This window comes from Phyllobates terribilis, unplaced genomic scaffold (genome assembly GCF_046119375.1).
Source record: "Phyllobates terribilis strain yellow unplaced genomic scaffold, ASM4611937v1 Scaffold_182__1_contigs__length_3807330, whole genome shotgun sequence".
Classification (NCBI taxonomy): domain Eukaryota; kingdom Metazoa; phylum Chordata; class Amphibia; order Anura; family Dendrobatidae; genus Phyllobates; species Phyllobates terribilis.
Window position 1 is genome coordinate 2,505,907 of NW_027362942.1, and position 27,606 is coordinate 2,533,512.

The window sequence follows — 27,606 nt, forward strand, 5'->3', positions numbered from 1 at the left end:
TGAGAAAGTGCAAAAACGCTCTCTGTGAACATAGCCTGAGGGGTGGAGGAGGCGTTTTTTCTCTCTTTTTAATTTTGCCGTATATACAAGTCATTACCCTGGAAAGAATGTTTCCTAACATTTTTACCTGTAAAATCCGTTTTATTTTTGGTTTTGTATGTTTCATTGTCAGTCAATAAAAGTGGCGTAATACTCTGATAACATTGTTCCTAGCAGCGGTCTGGGAGTCAGAGATGCATCCAGGCGTCTTCCCCATGCTGTTCTCATTCCATTTGAGCACTATTTCCATCCATTTCAGCGATTTTAATGCCCCCCAGACCTCCTGGGAGGGTCTGCAGGAAAAATGCTTGAGCTTCCCATTGACTTCCATTATACTCGTTACTCGAGTGGAGCACCAGAGCAGTCGGACCTGCTTGATTCAAGTACCGAGCACCCAGCCTGTGCAGCCACACAGGGACCCAAGAGCTTCCGAAGCAGCTTGTCACAGGCACATTATTGGACGGCAATGGGCCCATAGTCTGTTCTTGCACAGGGACCCTCTCTCCTGTGTGTGTGCCCCTGAATAATGGTCCGGTATCCGTGTAATCAGTGACGTGTATATAACATGGGAGAAAGGTCCTTCTGGGGTGCAGGGAAATAGTCATTGCACTGTGAGCTGCTAAAAGCTAGTTGTATTCAGGACCTGACCACTAGGGGGCAGAAATGTCCTTCCCAGTGATGGGCAATAGACAGTGGCTGTAGGGCCCGGTATTCTCCATTACTGGTGAGGAGCAGGTCCTGCAGAGCGCGGAGTCTGGTCACTGACTGTCTCTGACTTGTGCTTGTTTACTACCCAGAAAAAACACCTCACTCCCTGTAAACTGTACCACGGCTCCTCCCACACAAGAGTCACATGGGCATGACATCATCGGAGGTCCTTTAGCCCTAGGAGCTCGCGGCAGTGGCTGCTGGATCCAGTAGTGGCTGACACTGCTACACCCATGACGTGGGTGGCACTGGGGCTCATGGCGGCGTGTACATGACGTATGGAAGTCAGGGCAGTGCTGGCAGCCTAGTGTCAGGTACGTGGACGCTGCTATTGCTGGGAGTGAAATGGTTTCACGTTATTAGATGTCTGCAGCAGGTACCACCGAGGCCTGCCTCAGAGGGGGTCTGGTGTCATAACCATTTATTTTTTACTTTAAATTTTTAATGAAAGAAGTTGTGATAGTATAAGATGAAATAACGGCACATAACCTCTAACGCCACGGCCCCACTATCAGTATTTGGTCAGTATTTTTTGTCAGGAGTGGGAGCCAAAACCAGGTGAGGAACAATCAGAGAAAAGGTATAATAGAAACAAATCACCAATTCTGCATTTATCTCCCACTCCTGAGAAAAAATACAGACCAAATACTGACCAAATACTGATAGTGGGGCCAGGCCTAAGCTGTAGTCAGTCAATTGTGGCAGATATTGTCAGCCTGTACCACAAACCAGTCAGCCACTTATTGAAAGCATGAGCCTCATCAGTGCCAGACCTCACAAATGTTTAATTTGCCAAAACGGGCACAAATGGCCAACATAACACTCGAAATCATATGCAAATCCTTGTGCAAAAGGAAGTCCAACTGCATAGAGTGCACAAAGGCTTAGAATGGGATGGCCAACAGGTCGACAAGGCAAGATGGTCAGGTGTCCTTATACTGGCCATATAGTGTATGTCCTGGCCACTAACATTGAAACTGGTTATGGCCTTCATCACACCCATACTGTATAGTACACATACATATCGGAGCTGTTATTATAATGTAATGCAGGTGTCAGAAATGCAACACGCAGAGACATGAAGTGAGGGCAGTCAGACATGTGTAAAAGCAATACATAAATATATATACACTGCTCAATAAAATAAAGGGAACACTTAACAGAATATAACTCCAAGTAAATCAAACTTCTGTGAAATCAAACTGTCCACTTAATAAGCAACACTGATTGACAATCAATTTCATATGCTGTTGTGCAAATGGAATAGACAATAGATGGAAATTATTGACAATTATCAAGACACCCTCAATAAAGGAGTGGTTCTGCAGGTGGGGACCACAGACCACATCTCAGTACCAATGCTTTCTGGCTGATGTTTTGGTCACTTTTGAATGTTGGTTGTGCTTTCACACTCGTGGTAGCATGAGACGGACTCTACAGCCCACAGAAGTTGCTCAGGTAGTGCAGCTCATCCAGGATGGCACATCAATGCGAGCTGTGGCAAGAAGGTTTGCTGTTTCTGTCTGCGTAGTGTCCAGAGGTTGGAGGCGCTACCAGGAGACGTGGAGGGGCCGTAGGAGGGCAACAGCCCAGCAGCAGGACCGCTACCTCCGCCTTTGTGCAAGGAGGAGCACTGCCAGAGCCCTGCAAAATGACCTCCAGCAGGCCACAAATGTGCATGTTCATTTTGGGAAAAGGAGGTTAAATATAAAGGGGAAGAAGACCCCCTTATTGAAAATGATTGCCTCAGTCTTCCTATAGGTAGTCCCAAAATGACACGAGGGATTTATATTGTTTCCACTTCCTGGTGAAACACGCGTCGAGGCTGCCACACATCCCCAGCATCTTACTACACGCTGCCCCAGACCTGACCAGTATGACTCAAGGTAATGGAAACCATGCAACATTACTGTTTCTGATCTGACGATATGGACATTTTTAAAGCGCAATCTCTGAACCTATAACCCAATATTATTTGTAAAACTTATTATATGCTTTATCTCCTTATCGTTATTTGGTATTTTTGTATAAATCTTGACCTGATATTACCTGGCATGGTCTATGCTAGGACTTTCTATTATTGTATTAACTAGCTGGCAGCATACACTTACATCTGTCATATATTGAAAGCTGCTTTAGGGATGTTAGTCTCTGTGCAAGGTTTTTCCATCTCATCTTGCCTTCTTTAGCTGTCCTCTCCCCCCCCCCCCCCCTTTTTACACTTCTCTCATTGCTACTGTGTAACAAATTATATTGTTCAATAAAGTTTATATATTTTATGATATAAATCCCTCTTGTGTCATTTTGGGACTACCTATGGGAAGATTGAGGCAATCATTTTCAATAAGGGGGTCTTCTTCTCCTTTATATTTAACCTCCTTTTCCCAAAATGAACTTTTTGTTGGTTTTGTTAGTTTTATAGGGATTGTGGACCATATATCTTGTGGCCGGTTAATAGGATTTCACACAAATATGCATGTGTCTGCACAAACGGTTAGAAACCGACTCCATGAGGGTGGTATGAGGGCCTGACGTCCACAGATGGGGGTTGTGTTCACAGCCCAACACCGTGCAGGACGCTTGGCATTTGCCACAGAACACCAGGATTGGCAAAGTCGCCACTGGCACCCTGTGCTCTTCACAGATGAAAGCAGGTTTACACTGAGCACATGTGACAGACGTGACAGAGTCTGGAGACACCATGGAGAGCGATCTGCTGCCTGCAACATCCTTCAGCATGACCGGTTTGGCAGTGGGTCAGTAATGGTGTGGGGCTGCATTTCTTTGGAGGGTCACACAGCCTTCCATGTGCTCGCCAGAGGTAGCCTGACTGCCATTAGGTACCGAGATGAGATCCTCAGACCCTTGTGAGACCATATGCTGGTGCGGTTGGCCCTGGGTTCCTCTTAATGCAGGACAATGCCAGACCTCATGTGGCTGGAGTGTCAGCAGTTCCTGCAAGATGAAGGCATTGAAGCTATGAACTGGCCCGCCCGTTCCCCAGACCTGAATTCGATTGAGCACATCTGGGACATCATGTGCTCGCTCCATCCACCAACGTCACGTTGCGCCACAGACTGACTGTCCAGGAGTTGGCGGATGCTTTAGTCCAGGTCTGGGAGGAGATCCCACAGGAGACCATCCGCAACCTCATCAGGAGCATGCCCAGGCGTTGTAGGGAGGTCATACAGGCACGTGGAGGCCACACACAATACTGAGCCTCATTTTGACTTGTTTTAAGGACATTACAACAAAGTTGGATCATGCTGTAGTGTGTTTTTTCAACTTTAATTTTGGGGGTGACTCCAAATCCAGGCCTCCATTGGTTAATAAATTTGATTTCTATTGATGATTTTTGTGTGATTTTATTGTCAGCACATCAACTTTGTGCAGCAGAACAAAGTATTCAATGAGAATATTTAATTCATTCAGATCTAGGATGTGTTAATTGAGTGTTCCCTTTATTTTTTTGAGCAGAGTGTGTGTATGTGTGTATATATATAATTAGTACAGACCAAAAGTTTGGAAACACCTTCTCATTTAAAGATTTTTCTGTATTTTTATGACTTTGAAAATTGTACATTTACATTGAAGGCATCAAAACTATGAATTAACACATGTGGAATTATATACTTAACAAAAAAGTGTGAAACAACTGAAAATTTGTCTTATATTCTAGGTTCTTCAAAGTAGCCACCTTTTACTTTGATGACTGCTTTGCACACTCTTGGCATTCTCTTGATGAGCTTCAAGAGGTTGTTGGAAGACCATTTCCGGTGACTATCTTGAGGGAGTTCCCAGAGATGGTTAGCACTTGTTGGCCCTTTTGCCTTCACTCTGCGGTCCAGCTCACCCCAAACCATCTCGATTGGGTTCAGGTCTGGTGACTGTGGAGGCCAGGTCATCTGGCGTAGCACCCCATCACTCTCCTTCTTGGTCAAATAGCACTTACACAGCCTGGAGGTGTGTTTGGGGTCATTGTCCTGTTGAAAAATAAATGATGGTCCAAGAACGCAAACCGGATGGAATAGTATGCCGCTGCAAGATGCTGTGGTAGCCATGCTGGTTCAGTATGCCTTCAATTTTGAATAAATCCCCAACAGTGTCACCAGCAAAGCACCCCCACACCATCGCACCTCCTCCTCCATGCTTCACGGTGGGAACCAGGTAAGTAGAGTCCACCCGTTCACCTTTTCTGCGTCGCACAAAGACACAGTGGTTGGAACCAAAGATCTCAAATTTGGACTCATCAGACCAAAGCACAGATTTCCACTGGTCTAATGTCCATTCCTTGTGTTCTTTAGCCCAAACAAGTCTATTCTGCTTGTTGCCTGTCCTTAGTAGTGGTTTCCTAGCATCTATTTTACCATGAAGGCCTGCTGCACAAAGTCTCCTCTTAACAGTTGATATAGAGATGTGTCTGCTGCTAGAACTCTGTGTGGCATTGACCTGGTGTCTAATCTGAGCTGCTGTTAACCTGTGATTTCTGAGGCTGGTGACTCGGATAAACTTATCCTCAGAAGCAGAGGTGACTCTTGGTCTTCTTTTCCTGGGGCAGTCCTCATGTGAGCCAGTTTCTTTGTAGCCCTTGATGATTTTTGCAACTGCACTTGAGGACACTTTCAAAGTTTTCCCAATTTTTCGCACTGACTGACCTTCATTTCTTAAAGTAATGATGGCCACTCGTTTTTCTTTACTTAGAATGTGTATTATGGCAAGAAAAAAGCAGCAGTAGGACTATCAGCTGTGTATCCACCAGACTTCTGCACAACACTACTGATGGTCCCAGCCCCATTTATAAGGCAAGAAATCCCACTTATTAAACCTGACAGGGCACACCTGTGAAGTGACAACCATTTCCGGTGACTACCTCTTGAAGCTCATCAAGAGAATGCCAAGAGTGTACTTAGATATGAGTAGCATAATTTCTGACGCGTTTCAAACTGTGTTCTTATTCATACTTCATGAATAAGAACACACAGTTTGAAACGCGTCAGCATGCTAATCATAGCGCTCTTTTTTAAATATAGACTATTTTAATCTTGTTTAAATAAAATTCAAGTTTTAATCCATCTCTCTGGAATCTGTGCTGGCTACCTTTCTTCCCTGCCGTTATAATTTCATCGGCACATACTGTATAGTACACACACACACATTGGTGTGGTTATTATACCGTCATATATAATGCTCATTATATACACTGAAGTCTGTTATACCTTCATCTGCACACTGTGTAATACACATACATATTGGAGCTGTTATTATACTGTCATATATAGCACTCATTCTATACACTGAATTCATTGGTACATACTGTATAGTACACATATGGGAGATACAACCAGCTGTATAATAATATATTGGGGTTGGTTCTTTGCTGCTCACTTATAAGGGCTCATTCAGACATCAGTTTTTCTCATAAATGTGTGTTTCACAGATAGAACTTGTGCTCATTATAGTCTGTGGAGCTGTTTACATGTCTGTGTATTTTTGTGGAACGAGTGGGCCGCACAAAATCACAGAGACATGTCCGTTTTTGATTTGAGTCTTAGGTCAAACTCATCAATTCACGTCTATGGGTCCATGAAACTGGACATCACTCAGATGCCAACCATGTACTGTCTTTTTTTTTACAGACTGTTTGATTGAAGCATCAATTTTTATTTTTTATCAGAGAAAAACTGATAAAAATCTGACAAAACACTGACCAAACTCTGACGACACTGATCAAAAACACTGATGAAACTCGGATCAATTTTTGTGTTTGATAAAGATCACTGACCTGTGAATGAGCCCTAATACAAGCTACATACGTCAAAGCCATTCTGTCACCCACATAAGGTCAGATATAATACTTATCATTGTTGGCATTCCTATTTTCTAAATGTTCGTAATTTCTACTTGAAAGCTTCTTTTAGAGCAATACATGTGTCCTAGATTGGTCTTCTGAATTAAGGAGTTCTTAAGGATGGATCCTAACAGAAGTCAGATGACTGAAGTCTTAAATCTTACCCTGGAGATCATTTACATGCTAACTGGTGAGGTGAGGCAATATTTTTAGCATAGTCATTTGGAAAACTAAGACTATTGCTGCCAGTAGTTTTTCAACAGTTTTGGATAGCTAGGACTGAAGGTATTACGTGCTTGAGGTTGGTGGGGGTTTGAATGGCTATAGCCCCAACCATATAGCAAGTTCTATTATAGGTCATAAAATTATTTTTTTTGTGTAAAACCCCATATCACCATTTAATAAAGAACTGCTAGAATATTTTTATGGTGTGGTGTTTTTAGAACCCAGGGTAGCTAAGTACAGCAGGTACAAAAGGAGGACCCTGGCCAACCAAAGTACCAATACCCACAGCCTGCAAGCAATGAACTATTTCAGGGCCATCAGGCTGTGACTGAAAAAGCTTCTGGGTAGCAGCAGAGCTGCGAGTAAGATAAGTGCACTCTGAGGCTGGAGGGGGTACAATCTTGTCAGTGAGTAAATGAATAGGTTAAGGAAGTAAGGTGGAGAGTATGTGGGAAAGATTGTCCAACAGAAAGGGACAAAAAATTCAAAAAATATCACAGAAACCAGCCTTGCCAACACCAGGTCAGATTACCAATGCACTAGCAGGATACAGCACATGTGCAAAATACTGATGCAACAGCCACTCACTAACCTACCAATTCATGGAAGGGGTGGCTGTGTAGTATACATGCACACAGATGGGTCTTGCATGGGACGCCAGTCACACAGATACGTGTGATGCACAGTGTCTGGCTTACAGCCTATTGCTGACGCCCATACTATTAGATCAGGCGGACTGCCCTGCACTGTATACATGCACCTCACAAGACACATGCTCCTATTCACCCAACCAACAAAAAAGTCTTGTGTGGTGCACGTATATAGTGATGGGCAGCCCACCTGATCTAATAGTACTGGCGCACTTTACAAGCCCCATCGGTGTGCATGTATAATACTACACAGCCACCCCCTCCATGAATTGATAGGTTAGTGAGCGGCTGTTGCATCAGTATTTTGCACATGTGCTGCCCCCGCCTTTATCATGGGGGCCTGCTGCATCCTGCTAGTGCATTGGTAATCTGACCTGGTGTTGGTAAGACTGGGAAAAGATTGTGCTGTCACCTTGGCTCTATGCAGATTTTACCTATGGTGAAGCCCTACATTTAGGTGTATGTGTATGGCTGTGTGGCCATGATGCGTTTTTTAAGCATTTCCGCAGCGGCAGATAACGCTGCAGAAACACTTAAAAAACGCATGCTAGAAGGCCTGCCATGTTCCCCAATGATAATCCGCATGTGCTGTGCACATGCTGCGGAAATTTCCGCTGCGGATTATCATTGCGGAAAAAAACGCAGCACTACCAATTATTTTGCGGAAGTGCTGCGTTTTCGCCGCCATTGACTTGCATTGGAAAGCATTGGATTACGCATCGCTGTATATGTAGATGCGCATTCCATGTTTTCCAGTGTGCGGATGGTACCTGGGTGTGGAGGACAGGAGACTCTCCTCCAGACCTGGGTACCATAGTACCTGTAAAAAAAAAAAAAAAAAAAAAAAGAATAAAACATTTACCTTTTGACGGCCCCCTCTGCGCTCATCCTCCCATGCCGGCAAATTGCGGTGGACTGAAGGACCTGCGCTGACGTCATAGTCATGTGACGGGTTACGCGATGCTGACGTCGGCTGGTCCTTCAGTGTACCGCTATCTGCCGGCAGCCAGGACAGAGCGAAGCAAGACTCCGGGGGCCATCGGAAGGTAAGTATAGATTTATTTTTAACCATTCTTTGGGGTCACACTATATACAGTTATATGAAAAAGTTTGGGCACCCCTATTAATCTTAAGCTTAATGTTTTATAAAAATTGGTGTTTTTGCAACAGCTATTTCAGTTTGATATATGTAATAACTGTTGGACACAGTAATGTTTCTGCCTTGAAATGAGGTTTATTGTACTAACAGAAAATGTGCAATCTGCATTCAAACAAAATTTGACAGGTGCATAAGTATGGGCACTCTTATCATTTTCTTGTTTTAAATACTCCTACCTACTTTTTACTGACTTACTAAAGCACTTTTTTTTGGTTTTGTAACCTCATTGAGCTTTGAACTTCATAGCCAGGTGTATGCAATCATGAGAAAAGCTACTTAAAGTGGCCACTTGCAAGTTGTTCTCCTGTTTGAATCTCCTCTGAAGAGTGGCATCATGGGCTCCTCAAAACAACTGTCAAATGATCTGAAAACAAATATTATTCAACATAGTTGTTCAGGGGAAGGATACAAAAAGCTGTCTCAGAGATTTAACTTGTCAGTTTCCACTGTGAGGAACATAGTAAGGAAATGGAAGAACACAGGGACAGTTCTTGTTAAGGCCAGAAGTGGCAGGCCAAGAAAAACATCAGAAAGGCAGAGAAGAAGAATGGTGAGATCAGTCTAGGACAATCCTCAGACTACCTCCAGAGAGCTGCAGCATCAACTTGCTGCAGATTATGTCACTGTGCATCGGTCAACTATACAACGCACTTTGCTCAAGGAGAAGCTGTATGGGAGAGTGATGGGAAAGAAGCCGTTTCTGCAAGCACGCCACAAATAGAGTCGGCTGAGGTATGCAAAAGCACATTTGGAGAAGCCAATTTCTTTTTGGAAGAAGGTCCTGTGGACTGATGAAACCAAGATTGAGTTGTTTGGTCATACAAAAAGGCGTTATGCATGGCGGCAAAAAAACACAGCATTCCAAGAAAAACACTTGCTACCCACAGTAAAATTTGGTGGAGGTTCCATCATGCTTTGGGGCTGTGTGGCCAATGCCGGCACCGGGAATCTTGTTAAAGTTGAGGGACGCATGGATTCCACTCAGTATCAGCAGATTCTTGACAATAATGTTCAAGAATCAGTGATCAAGTTGAAGTTACGCAGGGGATGGATCTTTTAGCAAGACAATGATCCAAAACACCGCTCCAAATCTACTCAGGCATTCATGCAGGGGAACAATTACAATGTTCTGGAATGGCCATCCCAGTCCCCAGACCTGAATATCATTGAACATCTGTGGGATCATTTGAAGAGGGCTGTCCATGTTCGGCGACCATCAAACTTAACTGAACTGGAATTGTTTTGTAAAGAGGAATGGTCAAAAATACCTTCATCCAGGATCCAGGAAGCGACTAGAGGCTGTTATTTTTGCAAAAGGAGGATCTACTAAATATTAATGTCACTTTTCAGGTGAGGTGCCCATACTTATGCACCTGTCAAATTTTGTTTGAATGCAGATTGCACATTTTCTGTTAGTACAATAAACCTCATTTCAAGGCAGAAACATTACTGTGTCCAACAGTTATTACATATATCAAACTGAAATAGCTGTTGCGAAAACATTAAGCTTAAGATTAATAGGGGTGCCCAAACTTTTTCATATAACTGTAAATCCATGCCGGTTACATGGATTTATATAATGTGACTAAGTTGACAAGCACTTTCCAAGTGATGCTAAAATCACTTGGAAAGCGCTTGACAACCCGCATGCGGAAATGCATGGGAAGAACGCTTCACTTCCGCATGTCCCTGGCAGGAAAACGCATGTACAATCCGCATGTACAATCCGCATGCACAATCCGCATGCGTTTTTTCTGCCAGGGAGATGCAGAAACGCTCAGGAAAAATCCGGAGCATTTCTGCATTGTGGGCACATAGCCTATCATGTATGTGTTCACAGAACACGTACCCAAAAAATATATTCCTAGAGGACTGTTCATATGACCATTTCAAGCAGATCAAGTGTTAGCAAAAAAAGAAAAACAGACTTGTCCATTTTTGAGCCAAGCCACGGATTGAGGTTGCCCATTAAATGTTATAGGTCTCTAGAAGACTAAGACATCACACTGATGTCATCCTAGTTGGATGACCGCTAGGACAAGATTGAGATCCTCTATCTGTTTGTTCAAAAACTAGGAAAACAGATGACACACTGATGAAAGAAAAAAAAAAAAAACATACCGTATTTTTCGGACCATAAGATGCACTTTTTTCCCCCCAAATTTGGGAGGAAAATGGGGAGTGCATCATATGGTCCGAACGTAACTTACCGGTGGTGGTGGAGCGAGATCGCAGGGCCCTCCATTCCCTCCCCCAATCAAGAAGGTGGCAGCAGAAGAAGAGGTGAGGTGGGCGGGTATCTGGCTGGGGCCTGGCCAGGTATAGGGGCCGGTGTCTGGCTGTGAGGCAGGGCTGCGTGAGGGGCTTTCTGGTGGACATTTTCCTGTAGATCACAGCTTCAGAAAGATGGCCATGGGCACCGGAAGCCGCTCTGCCACGCTGCTCACAGCAAGACAACGGCCCCAGGCGTTAGGCCCCCAGCATCAGGCGCCAGGCACCGGCCCTGCAGCATCTCACGTCTTCTGCTGCAGCCGCCGGGTTCCTGAGGGAGAGAACGGAGGGCCCTGCAATCCTGCTTCACCGGATTCTCGCATCCAGGGTCCGCAGCATTCCTTCACTTCTGCTGGCTTCCTGATGGACCCTGCCTCCTGTGACCCCTGCTTCACCCTCCCCCCAGGTAAGATACCTATTCAGACTATAAGATGGACCCCCATATTATAAAAAATATATCTTTTCCTATTTTCCACCCCAAAATTTTGGGTGCATCTTATGGTCCAAAAAATACGTTATATATATGTTTGTATGTCTGACCCTTCCCCCCCTCGGTTAAAATTAAAATATTATATGTAGTAGTATTTTCTAAGAAAAAAGTCATCTGATTATGCTAAAAGCTTGACATGGAGTGACATGTGGTTCAGTATTCATCACCATCTCCTTATAGGATTATACAGTTGTAAAGAAGACGTCTAGAGAACAAGACACATTAAGTTCATATAGTTCAGAAGGGTTAAATGAGACCCAGAGCCCCATCGTGGAGCCTTCACCTCATTCACTGACGCAAGGTCGAACCAATGGCAAGAAGATCCTGGCACTCGCCAACAAGATCATTCATCTACTGACTGGAGAGGTGAGCGCTGCTGGGAATACTGGACATTGTATGTCAAATGTATAGGAAAGTCAAGGCCAGTGTGGATCCCTGTGAAGAATGGGCTCAGGTTTTCCACATAGCTGAAATAATATGTATCCCCAGACGTCCAAGGCACCAGAGGATTTGCTAAAAAAAAACATAGCTTTCTATAAATCCATCCATTAAAAACACATCCCAACGTTTTGGATAAAATGGCCTTTGTGAAGCTAAAAGTGGACAAGAATAAAACACAAGCAGTTTGCTTTATTCTTCTGGATTTTTTTTTTTTTATGGACTGATTAAATAAATGCTAAGTTTTGTCACAAAATCCTCTACTTTCTTGGACTTTTGGTAGAGCATAGACAAACACGAAGGCATGTTTGTTTGGGGAGAGAATAACTGTATGCTTATTCTTCCAGGTATGGCAGTATTTAGAGGAACATACTAATCTTTACAAACATGTAATGATGGAGAATCGTCAGCTCCTCACGTCATTGGGTAAGAAGCGGTTCTGTTGTGATCATACTTGTCATTCATAGGGAAATTTCTATCCATATAGTATAGTTTTACTATACGTTTAGTCCCATATTCCAAACTATTAAAGTAGTACTATCCTAAACCCATCTGTGATTTTCAGCCTTCGTCTGTCGCTAACACCAGGTATTTAACCCTCAAGTGGTTTGTCGTGTGTTTTGATGAGTCTGCAGTACAATTTTCAATTCTGATCTGTCATTTAATGTGACAGTAACTCTGAAATGTTTCTACATATTCCAGTGATGCTGAGAATGTTTGTTTGTTTTTTTCGTGACACCATGGTTATTTAAGTTTGTGGTAAATTCAATTTGCATTTATGAAATTATCCAAAAATTGGTTAAAATGTAGAAAAATTAGCAATTTTCAAACTGAAGTTTTATGCCCTTAAGGACTTGTGTAGATGAACGTATTATCAGTCTGAGTGCAGCCCGACAAAACATCGGCTTGCACTCAGACCAATGTTAGTCTCTGGGGCCATGCACATGTCCGATTTTTTTTTTTTTCTCGGACCAAGCAGGTCTGAGGAAAAACTCGCTGCATGCCCGAGTTTGATCTAATATTTGGATAGCACTTGGCCATGCAAGCGAGTCCATGAAAACCATCAGACTGCACTCAGATGACACCTGAGTGCAGTCTGATTTCCACAGACTGACACAATGGAGTATACAGAGAAAAAAATTCTCTAACTTCATAACATCTGAGAAAATCGGATCACAGTATGATCACACTATGATCAGAGTGTGAGTAGCATAATTGATTCAATTTTTTCGGATGACAAAAAATATGCTCATCTGCACCTGCCCTTAGGTAGATAGTAATACCAAACAAAAGGGTTATTAAATAACATTTCCCATGTGTCTACGTTACGTCAGCATCATTTTTCCAGCAATCTTTTATTTTGTTAGGATATTAGAAGGATTAAAGGTTCAGTAGCAAATTTACATTTTTTCAAGAAAGCTTATAAATCCTATGACATATTAAGTGACTTTGAGGGACTTATTTAATGGAAAATCCCCAAACAAGGAGGTAAAGGTAAAAATAGACCCCCAGAATTTGTTACGCAATTTCTCCAGAATGCAGTGATACCGCATATGTGGTTGAAAACTACTATTTGGCCACTTGGCAGGGCTCAAAGGGAAAGAGCGCCATTTGACTTTTGGAGAGCAGATTCGGCTGGAATAGATTGCATGCGCCATTTGCTGAGCCCACGACATACTAAAACAGCAGAAAAAAAACTCAGTGACCGCATTTTGGAAATTACACACCTCAATTACCTGGTCTGTGGCTGCAGTATCTTTTTGGATTCACGGCTATTTTCCAGAAAACAAGCATGGACTGGATGTTGCAGACTGAAAATTACAAGTATGCCAATTTCGTGCATATACATTGTGCCCAGCTTGTGCTTTTGGAGACATTAAGTGGATTTTACAGTAATGCCATATTGTGGACTCTAGTTGCAGTTTAGGCACACTGTGTGGCTCAGCAGGGAGAGAGGCATATGGATTTGGGAGTGCAGATTCTACTGGTTTGGTTTTTGGGTGCCATGTCCGTAATCCAGAGCCTTTGTGTTACCAGTAATGTGGAAATTCCCTATTTTCCATTGACAAATCTTGGACCTTAGTGGGGACTTATTTTTGTGGGTTGATTTGAAGTTTTTATTGGTAACATTTTGGGGTGCATAACACCTTTTTATCACTTTCAGTATAGGGCTTGGTTCAAAATCCTCAAAAAACGTGTTTCAGAGCAAACCCCCAACAGAACCACTCACAATGAAGCTGATGGAGTCCATTTGGACTCCGTCTGGCCTCTGTTCTGGTGGTGTCACATCTTTTTAGGCATGCACAAAAATGTAGATTGCCTCTGACCTTATACTGATTTTTGGGAGGCAGAATGAACAAATAAACAGCAGTTCAGGAATTGTTTTTATTTTGCCATTCAACCTGTGGTATAAGTGATAAGATGACTTTATTTTTGGGGTTACTTATGAATTATTATTTTTTTTTTATATATCTCTTTTCATTTCATTTTTCCAGTACGTCTCCATGACAGCACCATAGGAGGAGTAATCCCATATCCTCTGTAGGGACAGGATGCACAAGAGGTTAAAAGCTCTCCCACCCCTAACCTCCTAAGTGGTTTTCCTGTCCCTACACAGGACAGGGAGTACAGGAGGAGCACTGGTGCAGGGAGCGCTGGTGCAGGGAGCACTGGTGCGAAATTAGCCTTACCTCGCAGGGACCCTGGGGGATCGGGGGGGGCTGTGGCTCTCTCCTTCCCGCCGCCAAGCAAGTCCTGGGCCAACGCTCCCTGTCAGGAGTCCCTCAGCCGCTTCCCCATCGCTGGGGCTCTCAGCGTCCTGCTCTGGGCGTGTCCGGCTTCAGGACCGTCCGGCGTTGAAACCGGAAGTTTGGAGATGACGACTTGCGGTTGCGCAGGAAATTCAAAACGCAGTTCGACCAGACGCCAGGGAGCAGGAGAAAATGACAGGTAAGGTATAAGAAGGGGGGCTTTGGGGCATCAAAGGCAGGCCTACAGCTTTGGCAGTACAATGGCAGATATGTCACACCCTGATACCCTCCCTGGATCGCCCCACAGTCATGTAAGTGTACCATTACCTTTCATATGGTTAATGGAACTTGCTCTTACCAGGCCCTCCATATTTTTTATAGGATATTTCTGTGCAGTTACCACCTCCTTCTAAGAAAAAGAAGGATGCAGGGAAAAAGGCCACAGTAAAATCCAAGAGGTGCCTGGATTGTAACATCAGACTTCCTGACTCATATACAAAACGTCTATGTGCTGAATGTAGAGCCTCCATGCTAAAGGAGGAGCATGGGCCTTTATTAAATGAGATGCGTAGTATAATCAAAGAAGAAGTTCAGGCTTCTACCACCGCTGGCAAAAATTATGGAATCACCGGGCTTGGAGGATGTTCATTCAGTTGTTTAATGTTGTTGAAAAAAAGCAGATCACAGACGTGGCACAAAACTAAAGTCATTTCAAATGGCAACTTTAGGGCTTTAAGAAACACTAAAAGAAATCAAGATAAAAAATGTGGTACTCAGTAAGGGTCATTTTTTTCAGACCAAGCAAAGGGAAAAAATTATGGAATCACCCTGTAAATTTTCATTTCCAAAACTAACACCTGAATCAAATTAGATCTGCTCGTTAGTCTGCATCTAAAAAGGAGTGATCACACCTTGGAGAGCTGTTGCACCAAGTGGACTGACATGAATCATGGCTCCAACACAAGCGATGTCAATTGAAACAAAGAAGAGGATTATCAAACTCTTAAAAGAAGGTAAATCATCATGCAATGTTGCAAAAGATGTTGGTTGTTCACAGTCAGCTGTGTCTAAAATCTGGACCAAATACAAACAGCATGGGAAGGTTGTTAAAAGCAAACATACTGGTAGACCAAGGAAGACATCAAAGCGTCAAGACCGGAAACTTAAAGCAATATGTCTCCAAAACAGGAAATGCACAACAAAACAAATGAGGAAGAAATGGGAGGAAACTGGAGTCAATGTCTGTGACCGAACTGTAAGAAACCGCCTAAAGGAAATGGGATTTACATACAGAAAAGCTAAACAAAAGCCATCATTAACTCCTAAACAGAAAAAACAAGGTTACAATGGGCTAAGGAAAAGCAATCGTGGACTGTGGATGACTGGATGAAAGTCATATTCAGTGATGAATCACGAATCTGCATTGGGCAAGGTGATGATGCTGGATCTTTTTGTTTAGTGCCGTTCCAATGAGATTTATAAAGATGACTGCATGAAGAGAACATGCAAATTTCCACAGTCATTGATGATATGGGGCTGCATGTCAGGTAAAGGCACTGGGGAGATGGCTGTCACTACATCTTCAATAAATGCCCAAGTTTACATTGATATTTTGGACAGTTTTCTTATCCCAGCAATTGAAAGGATGTTTGGGGATGATGGCATCATTTTTCAAGATGATAATGCGTCCTCCAATAGAGCAAAAACTGTGAAAACATTCCTTGAAAGAAGACATATAAGGTCAATGTCATGGCCTGCAAATAGTCCGGATCTCAATCCAATTGAAAATCTTTGGTAGAAGTTGAAGAAAATAGTCCATGGCAAGGCTCCAACCTGCAAAGCTGATCTGGCAACAGCAATCAGAGAAAGTTGGAGAAAGATTGATGAAGAGTACTGTTTGTCACTCATTAAGTCCATGCCTCAGAGACTGCAAGCTGTTATTAAAGCCAGAGGTGGTGCAACAAAATACTAGCGATGTATTGGAGTGTTCTTTTGTGTTTGTTTTTCATGATTCCATAATTTTTCCCTCTGCTTGGTCTGAAAAAAATTACCCTTACTGAGTACCACATTTGTTATCTTGATTTCTTTTAGTGTTTCTTAAAGCCCTAAAGTTGGCAATTGAAATTACTTTAGTTTTATGCCATGTCTGTGATCTGCTTTTTTTTCAACAACGTTAAACAACTGAATGAACATCCTCCGAGCCCGGTGATTCCATAATTTTTGCCAGGGGTTGTCTTACGTCTCTGCAGCCCCCAGGTTCAGGGGTCCAGGATGTCCAGGGACCCAAAAGACCCAGAGAAGATATAGCACCATCTTCTGAGGGTGAAATCGACCCATCTGGCGACTCTGAAAACAGTTAGACCATTAGTCGACCTCTGGGTGGGGAACGAAAAAAATATATGTTCCACTCAGATGGTATGGCTATTCTTCTACTAGCCGTCCGAAACATGATGCAGGTAGAAGAGACGGAAAACAGCAGTAACATTCAGGATGAGATGTTTGGTGGTCTTAGAACCCAGAGATCCATGGTTTTCTCGGTTAATGCTCATGTGAAGGACATGATACTGGAGGAATTGGAGGATGCGGAGAAGAGAATCACTATTCCACGAGACTTCCGCGCTCGACTATCTTTTGACCCAGAAGACACCAATGTGTGAGACACTATTCCTAAGATTGATGCCCCAGTGGCCAAGGTGGTCAAGAAAACCTCTATCCCCTCTATCAGAGGGTTCCCCTACCTTTCTTTCCCGTCTACGGGCAGACATAGAGAAGCTTCTACAACAGAGGGTTATTGTTCCAGAACACGACCAACATCTCGGCCATTACCCCTCTCTGTTTTCAGTAAAGAAACCGTCAGGGGAATTCTGTACAATTATCAATCTGAGACCCCTAAACCGATGGGTCTGCTACAAAAAATTCCTCATGGAATCAGTAAGATCAGCCATTCTTCTAATAGATGCGGATGTGGTAATGTGCACCCTGGACCTCAGGGATGCTTACTACCACCTGCCGATACATTCCTCAAGTTAGCAATATCTGAGGTTTGCGCTACCTTCAGGCAATCAGATTCTACACTACCAGTTCCGATGTCTTCCCTTCAGCCTGTCATCTGCTCCCAGAATCTTTACGAAGCTCATGGCAGAGGTGGTGGCCTATATCCGACTCAGGGATATTACCATCATTCCGTACTTGGACGACTTCCTGTTGGTGGCAGGATCCCCACTAGGTATGACGCAACATCTGGAATTTGTCCTACAGACATACACCAACCTGGGTTTGATTGTGAACAAAGAAAAATCCAATCTTGTCCCAAGTACTTCACGCATCTTCCTGGGAGTATATCTCGAATCCCGAATGCGAATGTCCTATCTCCCGGAGGACATGATGCTCTCAATTCCACTAAGGATTCGTTCTTTTGCAAGAGAGAAGAAACCTTCGATCCAAAAGGCAATGAGTATTTTGGGAATCATGACGTCATGCATCACCTGCGTCAGATGGAGCCAGTTCCATTCCAGGCCTCTACAGAAATGCATCCTGGAAGTGACAGACAGACATCAGAATTACTTAGACAGGAAGATGTCTTTGTTCAGAGACGCCCAGGACTCTCTACACTGGTGGCTCGACCAGAAGAATCTACAGAAGAGAGTGCAGTGGATTCTGGAACCTTGTCTTTTAGTGACCACGTACGCAAGTCTCTCAGGATGGGGAGCTCGATTGGGAGATTCTTATCTTCAAGGAACATGGTCCACAGAGATTCAGACCCTATCATCGAATTTTCGGGAACTACAAGCGATTTGGAAGCCCTACAGAAAAGCCGGGCAGTCTTGAGAGACAGACATGTGAAAATCTTGTCGGACAACATCACGACAGTCTCTTTTATCAGACATCAGGGTGGACCAAGACATCCACTTCTCCAGTCCCTGGCCAACAGGATATTCTTAGGTATAGAGAAGATAGTGAGCTCCATTTCAGCAGTTCACCTTGAGGATCCGACAATCAGGAGGCAGACTACCTCAGCAGGCGTCAGATGAAGGCTTCGGAATGGGAACTGAACGAAGAGGTGTTCCAACAATGGCTATCAGGTGGGGTCAGCTGCACCTAGACCTTTTTGCATCCAGAACGAATGCAAAGACGACCTCTTTCTTCTCTCTCGACCCAGGAGATCATCCTCTGGCAGTGGATGCTCTCTCACAGTATTGGGGAGGGGGCCTAACATGTATGCCTTCCCACTTGCTCCTCTAATTCCGAGAATGCTGCGGAAAATTCAGGAAGATCGGGCGACAGTCATAGCAATTGTCCCGTTCTGGCCAAGGAGGAGTTGGTTCTCCCTTCTACGTCATCTTGTGTTGGAAGACCCAATCATTTTTCCATTACAGGAAGATCTTCTGATGCAAGGTCCACTACTGCATCGGAATCTTAAACAACTCCTGCTCTCAGCCTGGCTTCTGAAGGGGAGACCCTAAAAAACAAAGGCTTATCTGCCAGAGTGATCTAGACTATGCAGGCTAGTAGAAAACCTGTAACCCAAGCCATATATAAAAAAAAGTCTGGAGGACCTTTTGTCAGTTCCACATGGCGGTAGACACCTCTCAGCCAGACATCCCTGTGATCCTTGATTTCTTGCAGGCGGGATTTGATGCATGTCTTAGACAGAGTACTTTGAAGGTGCAGATTGCGGCACTAGGTGCTGTTACGCTCGCGCCCGGACTGACTGCCATGAGCGTGATTAGTGATCCCACTGTACCATGAACCGAGGAGTGCCTGGAGGCGCGTAACTAAGTATCAACCCGATCCGACCTAGGTCGCACGGTGGCTGTCGACTCCGTGAACAAGGGAGGAACCGAACAGAGGGACCAGGTGCTACTCCAGGTCAGACCCCAGTCACAGCTGTTGACCCACACCGGGGAATGCAGGAACAGGCGGGTTAGCTGGTATGCAGACAGGTGGATACTGGCAGGCATGGCTGGTATGACAGCTGGTGGGTACTTAGCAGGCACGGCTGGTATGAAGGCAGGTAGGTACTGGCAGGCACGGCTGGTATGTTGACAGGCAGATACTGGCAATTATGAACGCAGGCTGGATAGGGACCAATACAGATTGGGATACAGGAACAGAGCCAAAGGTGCGGTGGACTAGCAGAGCAAAACCGCAGGTGCGGTGAGCAAGCAGAGCGGCGCAAAACCGCAGGTGCGGTGAGCAAGCAGAGCGGCGCAAAACCGCAGGTGCGGTGAGCAAGCAGAGCGGCGCAAAACCGCAGGTGCGGTGAGCAAGCAGAGCGGCGCAAAACCGCAGGTGCGGTGAGCAAGCAGAGCGGCGCAAAACCGCAGGTGCGGTGAGCAAGCAGAGCGGAGCAAAACCGCAGGTGCGGTGAGCAAGCAGAGCGGAGCAAAACCGCAGGTGCGGTGAGCAAGCAGAGCGGAACAGAGCAGAAGGTGAAGGCAGACAGGACAGGGCTCTGTTCACATGGAACAGACTGGAAAATACAGGAAGATGGTTACAACACAGGAGTTAGATACGGAGGCAGGGAAAGGGGACAAGCAGAACCAGATACACACAAGGTACTTATTACAATGAAGTAGCGAGTGGTCACAAAACTCACAAACAGAAGTACAGAGATGAGTTGGAGTTAGGTGCAGGTTCAGACACTGCAGGAAAAGGGAAGGTACGGACATAGAGAGAAACAAGTAACGGGCTAGGACACTGTTCAGACAGGAACTGAACCGGGAACACGATACAGGAAAGAGCCTAGGAACTCAGCCCCCAGGGTGGCGGAAACAGACTAGATACAGGACAGGACCTGGCAACTCAGTTGCAAAAGACAAATTGAGTGAAAGTGTTGCTCAGGCACCTCCTACTGGGTGGAGGGGGTTTAAGTATCCAGTGACTCACAGCAATATGCTGGGGATGCATTAGGACTGTGCACACAGTAGCTATAAGAAACAAGCAGAAAGCCGCGCCGACGCCCTAAGCAATCAGACAAGAGACATGGACAGAGCAGGTACTGGAGCAAAGAGTGCAGCATGGACTGACAGGTAAAATTGCGGTCTTGCATGGTGGGAGGTGGTGCACCATGCAAGCACTCCGCCAGGGATGTTACAGGTGCTTTCTTCGACACATCATTGTCCTCGCATCCCTGGATAATCAGATTTGTCAAGGCAATCCAGAGACTTAGGCCTACCCAGAGAATTTCTTCCCCTCCGTGGGATTTGAATCTTGTCCTGAGAGTCCATTGCAAACCTGCCTTCGGCCCAGTTAATGAGTTAGAAATAAAGAACTTTACTCTCAAAACAGTCTTCTTGGTAGCAATCACCACGGCTAAACGGTTGGGTGAAATCCAGGCTCTATCTGTTGTGGAGCCATGTATGCAGATTCGGGATGATTGCATCATTCTCAAGCTGGATCCAAGTTTCTCCCCGAAGGTGGTGTCATTGATGACCTTAAACCAAGAAGTGGTTCTCCCATCATTCTGCGAAAACCCTAGGAATCCAAGGGAGGTAGAGTTCCACTGTCTCGATGTCCACAGCGCAGTGTTGGCCTATTTGGAAGCCACTCTGAACTGGAGATTAGACTCTAATCTTTTTATACTTTTTGGGGGAAAAAATAGAGGCAGGAAAGCTTCAAAACCATCCTTAGCTAGATGGGTGACATCCATGATCAATCTAGTGTATCTTTCAGGACAGCCTCCCCCTGAAATTATCAAAGCCCATTCTACCAGAGCAGTTTCCACCTCATGGGCATCTAGAGCAGGGGCTACCATTGAACAGATATGTACCACAGCCACATGGTCAGGACATACTACTTTCTGCGAACACTACAAGCTAGATGTTCTCTCACAACAGACATCTGCATTTGGTAGGAAGGTACTTCAGGCAGTTATCACACCCTAAGCTATGAGTTCTTGGGTATACTCCTATGGTGCTGTCATGGGGACATACTGGAAAACCGGAATTAGTCTTACCGGTAATGATGTTTCCAGGAATCCACATGACACACCCTTATTTCCCTCCCTATATTGCTACTGTATGTGACTTTAACATATGTCTAAGCAGTCTAAAATAAAACCTTCTCGATTGGGTTCAGGTCTGGTGACTGTGGAGGCCAGGTCATCTGGCGTAGCACCCCATCACTCTTCTTCTTGGTCAAATAGCGCTTACACAGCCTGGAGGTGTGTTTGGGGTCATTGTCCTGTTGAAAAATAAATGATGGTCCAACTAAACGCAAACCGGATGGAATAGCATGCCGCTGCAAGATGCTGTGGTAGCCATGCTGGTTCAGTATGCCTTCAATTTTGAATAAATCCCCAACAGTGTCACCAGCAAAGCACCCCCACAGCATCACACCTCCTCTTCCATGCTTCATGGTGGGAACCAGGCATGTAGAGTCCATCCGTTCACCTTTTCTGCGTCGCACAAAGACACGGTGGTTGGAACCAAAGATCTCAAATTTGGACTCATCAGACCAAAGCAGAGATTTCCACTGGTCTAATGTCCATTCCTTGTGTTCTTTAGCCCAAACACGTCTCTTCTGCTTGTTGCCTGTCCTTAGCTGTGGTTTCCTAGCAGCTATTTTACCATGAAGGCCTGCTGCACAAAGTCTCCTCTTAACAGTTGTTGAAGAGGTGTGTCTGCTGCTAGAACTCTGTGTGGCATTGACCTGGTCTCTAATCTGAGCTGCTGTTAACCTGCGATTTCTGAGGCTGGTGACTCGGATAAACTTATCCTCAGAAGCAGAGGTGACTCTTGGTCTTCCTTTCCTGGGGAGGTCCTCATGTGAGCCAGTTTCTTTGTAGCGCTTGATGGTTTTTGCAGCTGCACTTTGGGACACTTTCAAAGTTTTCCCAATTTTTCCCACTGACTGACCTTCATTTCTTAAAGTAATGATGGCCCCTAGTTTTTCTTTACTTCTTTTTTCTTGCCATAATACAAATTCTAGCAGTCTATTCAGTAGGAGTATTAGCTGTGTATCCACCTGACTTCTGCACAACACAACTGATGGTCCCAACCCCATTTATAAGGCAAGAAATCCCACTTATTAATCCTGACAGGGCACACCTATGAAGTGAAAACCATTTCCGGTGACTACCTCTTGAAGCTCATCAAGAGAATGCCAAGAGTGTGCAAAGCAGTCATCAAAGCAAAAGGTGGCTACTTTGAAGAACCTAGAATATAAGACATATTTTCAGTTGTTTCACACTTTTTTGTTAAGTATATAATTCCACATGTGTTAATTCATAGTTTTGATGCCTTCAGTGTGAATGTACAATTTTCATAGTCATGAAAATACAGACAAATCCTTAAATGAGAAGGTATGTCCAAACTTTTGGTCTGTACTGTACATTTGTCCTTTTTTTTTTTTTTTTTTTTTTGTGACAGTTTTATAGTTCGAGTTGTTCCTAACATGGGAATATTCAGTATGTGTACATTTTTTTTTTTTTTTTTTTTTTGTTTGTAAAATTTGTAAAAAAGCATAAAAAAACAACCTTTTTTTCTTTTACTTGCTGCTGCTACTACTACTGCTACTGCGTTTACATATTGATTATTTGTCTCATGAGTGCTGTCAGAACACTTGGGCTGTTAAACCTTGCCTATAGCAACCACTGTGACCCCGCCAGGGCAGGGTAACGATTGGGTTAACTATCTAGGTGCAATGGTCGCTATTGACAGGTGATAACACCGAACATGACCGATGGTTCTGATCCGAAAAAGCAGGCTAATGTGGTGATAGACCAATCAAACTGATGCAAAAAGCAGATTGGTCCCGGACCTGTTAGCTACAGTGTCTAGTGTCCAGGACAGCAGTTTGTATAACCAAGCGATGACAATTAAAAACAAACATGTGCAGTAAGGCATCGTATTCAACACGATTAAGGGTGCGAGGTCACTTGAAACACATTGATGCAGCCTGCCATGTGATTAAGTCTTGTTTTATCCTCCACTTTGTATCCATGTGAATAAAAATTGTTCACAGTTCATTGAGCTGGATCCTTGTTCTTCTTCATTGACCGTATTCCTCTGCCTACATGCACGTGATTTTGCATTAAGGAGTTAAAGACCACAACATAACATAATACATATTGCCGCAATATTTCAATTTGTATTTTTAAGAAGGGCAAAAATAACGACTATTGAAGTGTGTATGCATTTTTTAGGCCACTTGTGGATAAAAAAAATATCAATTGTAAGGTAACTAGTGGTATGCATTAATAACATTATTTACCATATTTTTCGGACCATAAGACGCACCTAGGTTTTACTGGAGGAAAATAGGAAAAAAATATTTAAGCAAAAATATGTGGTCATGATCCCCTGTTATAGGGGAGAGAGTCTGCTGCTGACACTGGTATTGGGGTAATGTCCCTCAATTCTGTTAATATCCTCCATCCTGGTATGCATGGCCCCTCCTTCCTGGTATACGTGGCCCTCATCCTCATCCTGGAATGCATGACACCCCATGAGTCCCCATCCAGGTATGCATGGCACCCCTTGATCACACATCCTGGTATGCATGGCACCCCTTGATACCCCATCATGGTATGCATGGCACCCCCCTGATCCCCATCCTGGTATGTATGGCACCCCTTAATCACCCATCCTGGTATGTATGGCACCCTTTGAGCCCCCATCCTGGTATGCTTGGCACCCCTTGAGCTCCCATCCTGCTGCCCACAAAAAAAATAAACCATCATACTCACCTCCTCTCTCCTCCAGTGCTGTCCCGCTCTGCTGCTGACACTCACTGTGTGAGCCGCGCATGGCAGGGCGCGCATGACGTACCTGCCATGCGCCCTCACACAGAGTGAGAGCGCGCGCACTGTACCACAGCGCGGCTCCTGCTGCCGCTCTGTGGTCAGTGTGCTATTAAAGACCATGGATATTCACTACAACCCATGGGAGCTTTAAAAGCGGGTACACCGACCGCAGAGCGCAGCAGGAGCTGCGCTGCGGTACAGTGTGCCGGCTATTAAGGAAAATAAATATTCCCTGTTCCCCATGCCCATGGGGAGCAGGGAATATTCATTTTCTTTAGTAGAGGGCACAGCGCAGGCTGCAGCCGTCGGCTGCTGCCTGCTGTGCCCCGCTGATCCCCCACTGCTGCTCCCCCAGAACGCCTACCACGCTGAGCCACAGTATATACAGGGAGATAGTATTCGGACTATAAGACGCACCCCCCACGTTCCTCCAAAATTTTGGAGGAAAAAAGTGCATCTTATAGTCCGAAAAATACGGTAGTTGAAAAATGTTACTATGTAAAAATATCTTACATTTAATGTACATTTATGTGTTTTTTTTTCTGCATTAGATTTATCAGAGACCAAAACTAATAAAGTGCCGGGATCACATAAAGATGGGAAACTTATAGAAATTAGCATAAATATACCCACCGAGAATATGCTTATTAAGGAGGAACCAAACTCATGCAATGGGGGAAACTCTACAGACAATCATACAAGCACCAATTCTACCCTTATTAAGGTGGAACCAACCTCTTGTGAACAAATAAATCTTGCCGGCCTTGATATTTCCACGTCCATAGATCATATACAGCAGAATTCATCTCATATTAAGAACGAATCAAGTGAAAATACATCTTTTATTTTTTCAGAAAATAATACACCCAAGGGTTGTACAAAACTGGATTATACAATAACTCATGGTTCACAAGGTCTCAATGAATCTTGTGGAATCCACAAAACTGAAGATGGTTTTATTGGTTCTACTAGTTCTTCTAATGTTGATAAAAGGAATCTAGAAAGTAAGATGGCTTGTAGGTCACTTTTGGCTGCCAATCATGGAATCACCATAGCAAAGGACCAATATTATTGTTCTGAACATGGAAGTTTATTGTCTGATCAATCAAATTTAACAAATTATGCAAAATGTCACTCAGGAATGAAGATGTTTTCTTGTCTTGTATGCAATAAATGTTTTAGTACGAAACTAGGTCTCTTTAGGCATCAAATAATTCACATAGGCCAAGAAAATAAGGTACAGGAAGCTATGGATTTTCTCCCTGAACAGATAATTTCTGATTCTGTTACTGAACTAATTGGGAACAAAAAGCTGCTGAAGTCTACTGAAGATTGTAAAGTGAATACTATAGGAGGAAGGTATAATAAATGTCAACATCAGAATTTTTTAGATAGACAACCAAATGATCTGAAAGACATTAATAGTGCAGTTTATGTGGAGTGTGGAGATGTTTTTGGGTTGAAACCACAGGTACAGTCAGCTCTTAGTGGAAAGTTATCATGTTCAGAGTTTAGGAAGTGTTCTTCCAGTAGTTCTCATATGGTTATCCATGAAAGAATCCACACTGCAGAAAAACCCTTTATGTGTAACATTTGTGGAAAGCGATTTGCTACCAAATCAACTCTCATCATCCATCAGAAAATACACACAAGAGAAAAACCTTATTGCTGTACTGAGTGTCAGAGACGGTTTCCTTGCAACTCTCAGTTAATTATACACCAGAGAACACACACAGGGGAGAAGCCGTATTCCTGCTCTGAATGTGGTAAAGGATTTATCAGTAACTCAGATCTTCTGCGGCATACAAGAATCCACACAGGAGAAAGACCTTTTAAATGTTCTGAATGTGGAAAATGTTTCTCCCAAAAGCCACATCTCCGAGAGCATCAGAAAACGCACAGAAAGTTAATTTCTGAAAATAATTATTTAGAGTTTGTCCACTAAAATGTGACTATATTTACATTTCTAAAATGCTTATAAAAAATGTGTGGCTTTCCAAATCCATGTAAAGCGTTAAATAGATTTTTCTGAATACAAAAACTGTTCCAAACTTATAAACTGATTGTGTGTAATATTTTAGCTCCGCTGTAATATTCAGTTTGCAAACTGCTCCTGGTTTCTGATGATACTGATGCTCAGGATTGTTTTCTGTTCTTTCACCCCAAGATTCTTCAACATATGGTTTCGCTTTTTCAAAGAGATATATATCGTACTTAGTGTAATTCAACCTCATCAGACTGTCATGTGTTTATTATTATTATTATTTAGTACAACATGTGTGATATGCGCTCCAAGAAACTTGAAAGCATCGCCCCACTTTATACTTTCTGATCTGCAGTGTAAATCCTCCACCTCTTCGCCACTGCTATCTCTTGATATCTGAGAAAAGGGAGAAATTTGACAGGAACAGCTAGAAAGCCAGCTATGTGAAAGAGTTAAACAGACTTTGCAATAACATTTTTTTTGCATTTAAGAAGCAAATGAGCAATTAAAAATAAATCTTAAAGCAAAGGTATACATAGCTTTTAATAAACCTCTATATAGGCGCTGTTAAAGGGTATATCTGGGACTTTCTGAAAAGCAAAAAATATGCCTAAGCACTAACAGGCAGGTAGTTGCTACTTACCTGCCTGTTGCGCACGGCGCAGTTTTTCCCCAGCACAGAGCGGGCACAGACCACTCCTGTCGGGGATTCTGCTGCCTGTGCTGACATGACGTTGACAGATCGGAGGCTTCTTTTCCGCTCCGCTCTGCTGACAGGGCGGGACTTCGGACGTCATTCTGATTGATAGCCGGATTCCCGCTGCCGGGGGCTGGCTGTAAATCAGAATGACATCGGAAGTCACACCCCATTGTGTCAGCAGAGATGGCTGAATCCCTGGCATGAGCAGTCTGTGACTGTTCTGTGCCGGGGAAGAATGGAACTGTGTACAACAGGCAGGTAAGTTGCAATTACCTGCCTGTTAGTGCTTAGGCATATTTTTTGCTTTTCATAAAGTCCCAGATATACCTTTTTAACCTGTTATCTCCAAAAACATTATTTACCTGCATACATAGTGGTAATCTGCAGGTAAAATGAATTTAAATCATGTTCAGCAGGGTTACTGGAACAGAGGTTACAGGAAAAAAATAAAGTGAATGTCTCTCTTTAGCTGCTTTCCTCCATTATCAGAGCAGTGCAGGGAGCTGTAATAATCACTGCTCACTACAGAGTGAGCGCATTGTAATCACTCCCCTGCCTACTGATAGACAGCCTATTCACAGACATATGCGTGCAGT

General features: G+C 43.8%; 1 protein-coding gene across 8 annotated transcripts; it reads left to right on the forward strand.

Moving 5' to 3' along the window:
• Positions 1–867: 867 nt before the first annotated feature.
• On the forward strand, positions 868–26,385 carry LOC141212711 (oocyte zinc finger protein XlCOF7.1-like). 8 transcript variants are annotated; one of them, XM_073665006.1, is made up of 6 exons: positions 909–1,061; positions 6,384–6,588; positions 6,666–6,790; positions 11,571–11,756; positions 12,176–12,254; positions 24,878–26,385. In XM_073665006.1, the coding sequence occupies exons 3-6, from the start codon at positions 6,716–6,718 to the stop codon at positions 26,269–26,271; spliced, it is 1,734 nt and encodes a 577-aa protein (XP_073521107.1). In that variant the 5' UTR covers positions 909–1,061; positions 6,384–6,588; positions 6,666–6,715; the 3' UTR covers positions 26,272–26,385. The 8 variants fall into 8 exon arrangements, with proteins under 8 accessions (XP_073521110.1, XP_073521104.1, XP_073521107.1 ...); XM_073665003.1 differs by lacking the exon at positions 6,384–6,588 and having other exon boundaries at positions 906–1,061; positions 6,656–6,790; XM_073665010.1 differs by lacking the exon at positions 6,666–6,790.
• The last annotated feature ends 1,221 nt before the right edge of the window (positions 26,386–27,606 follow it).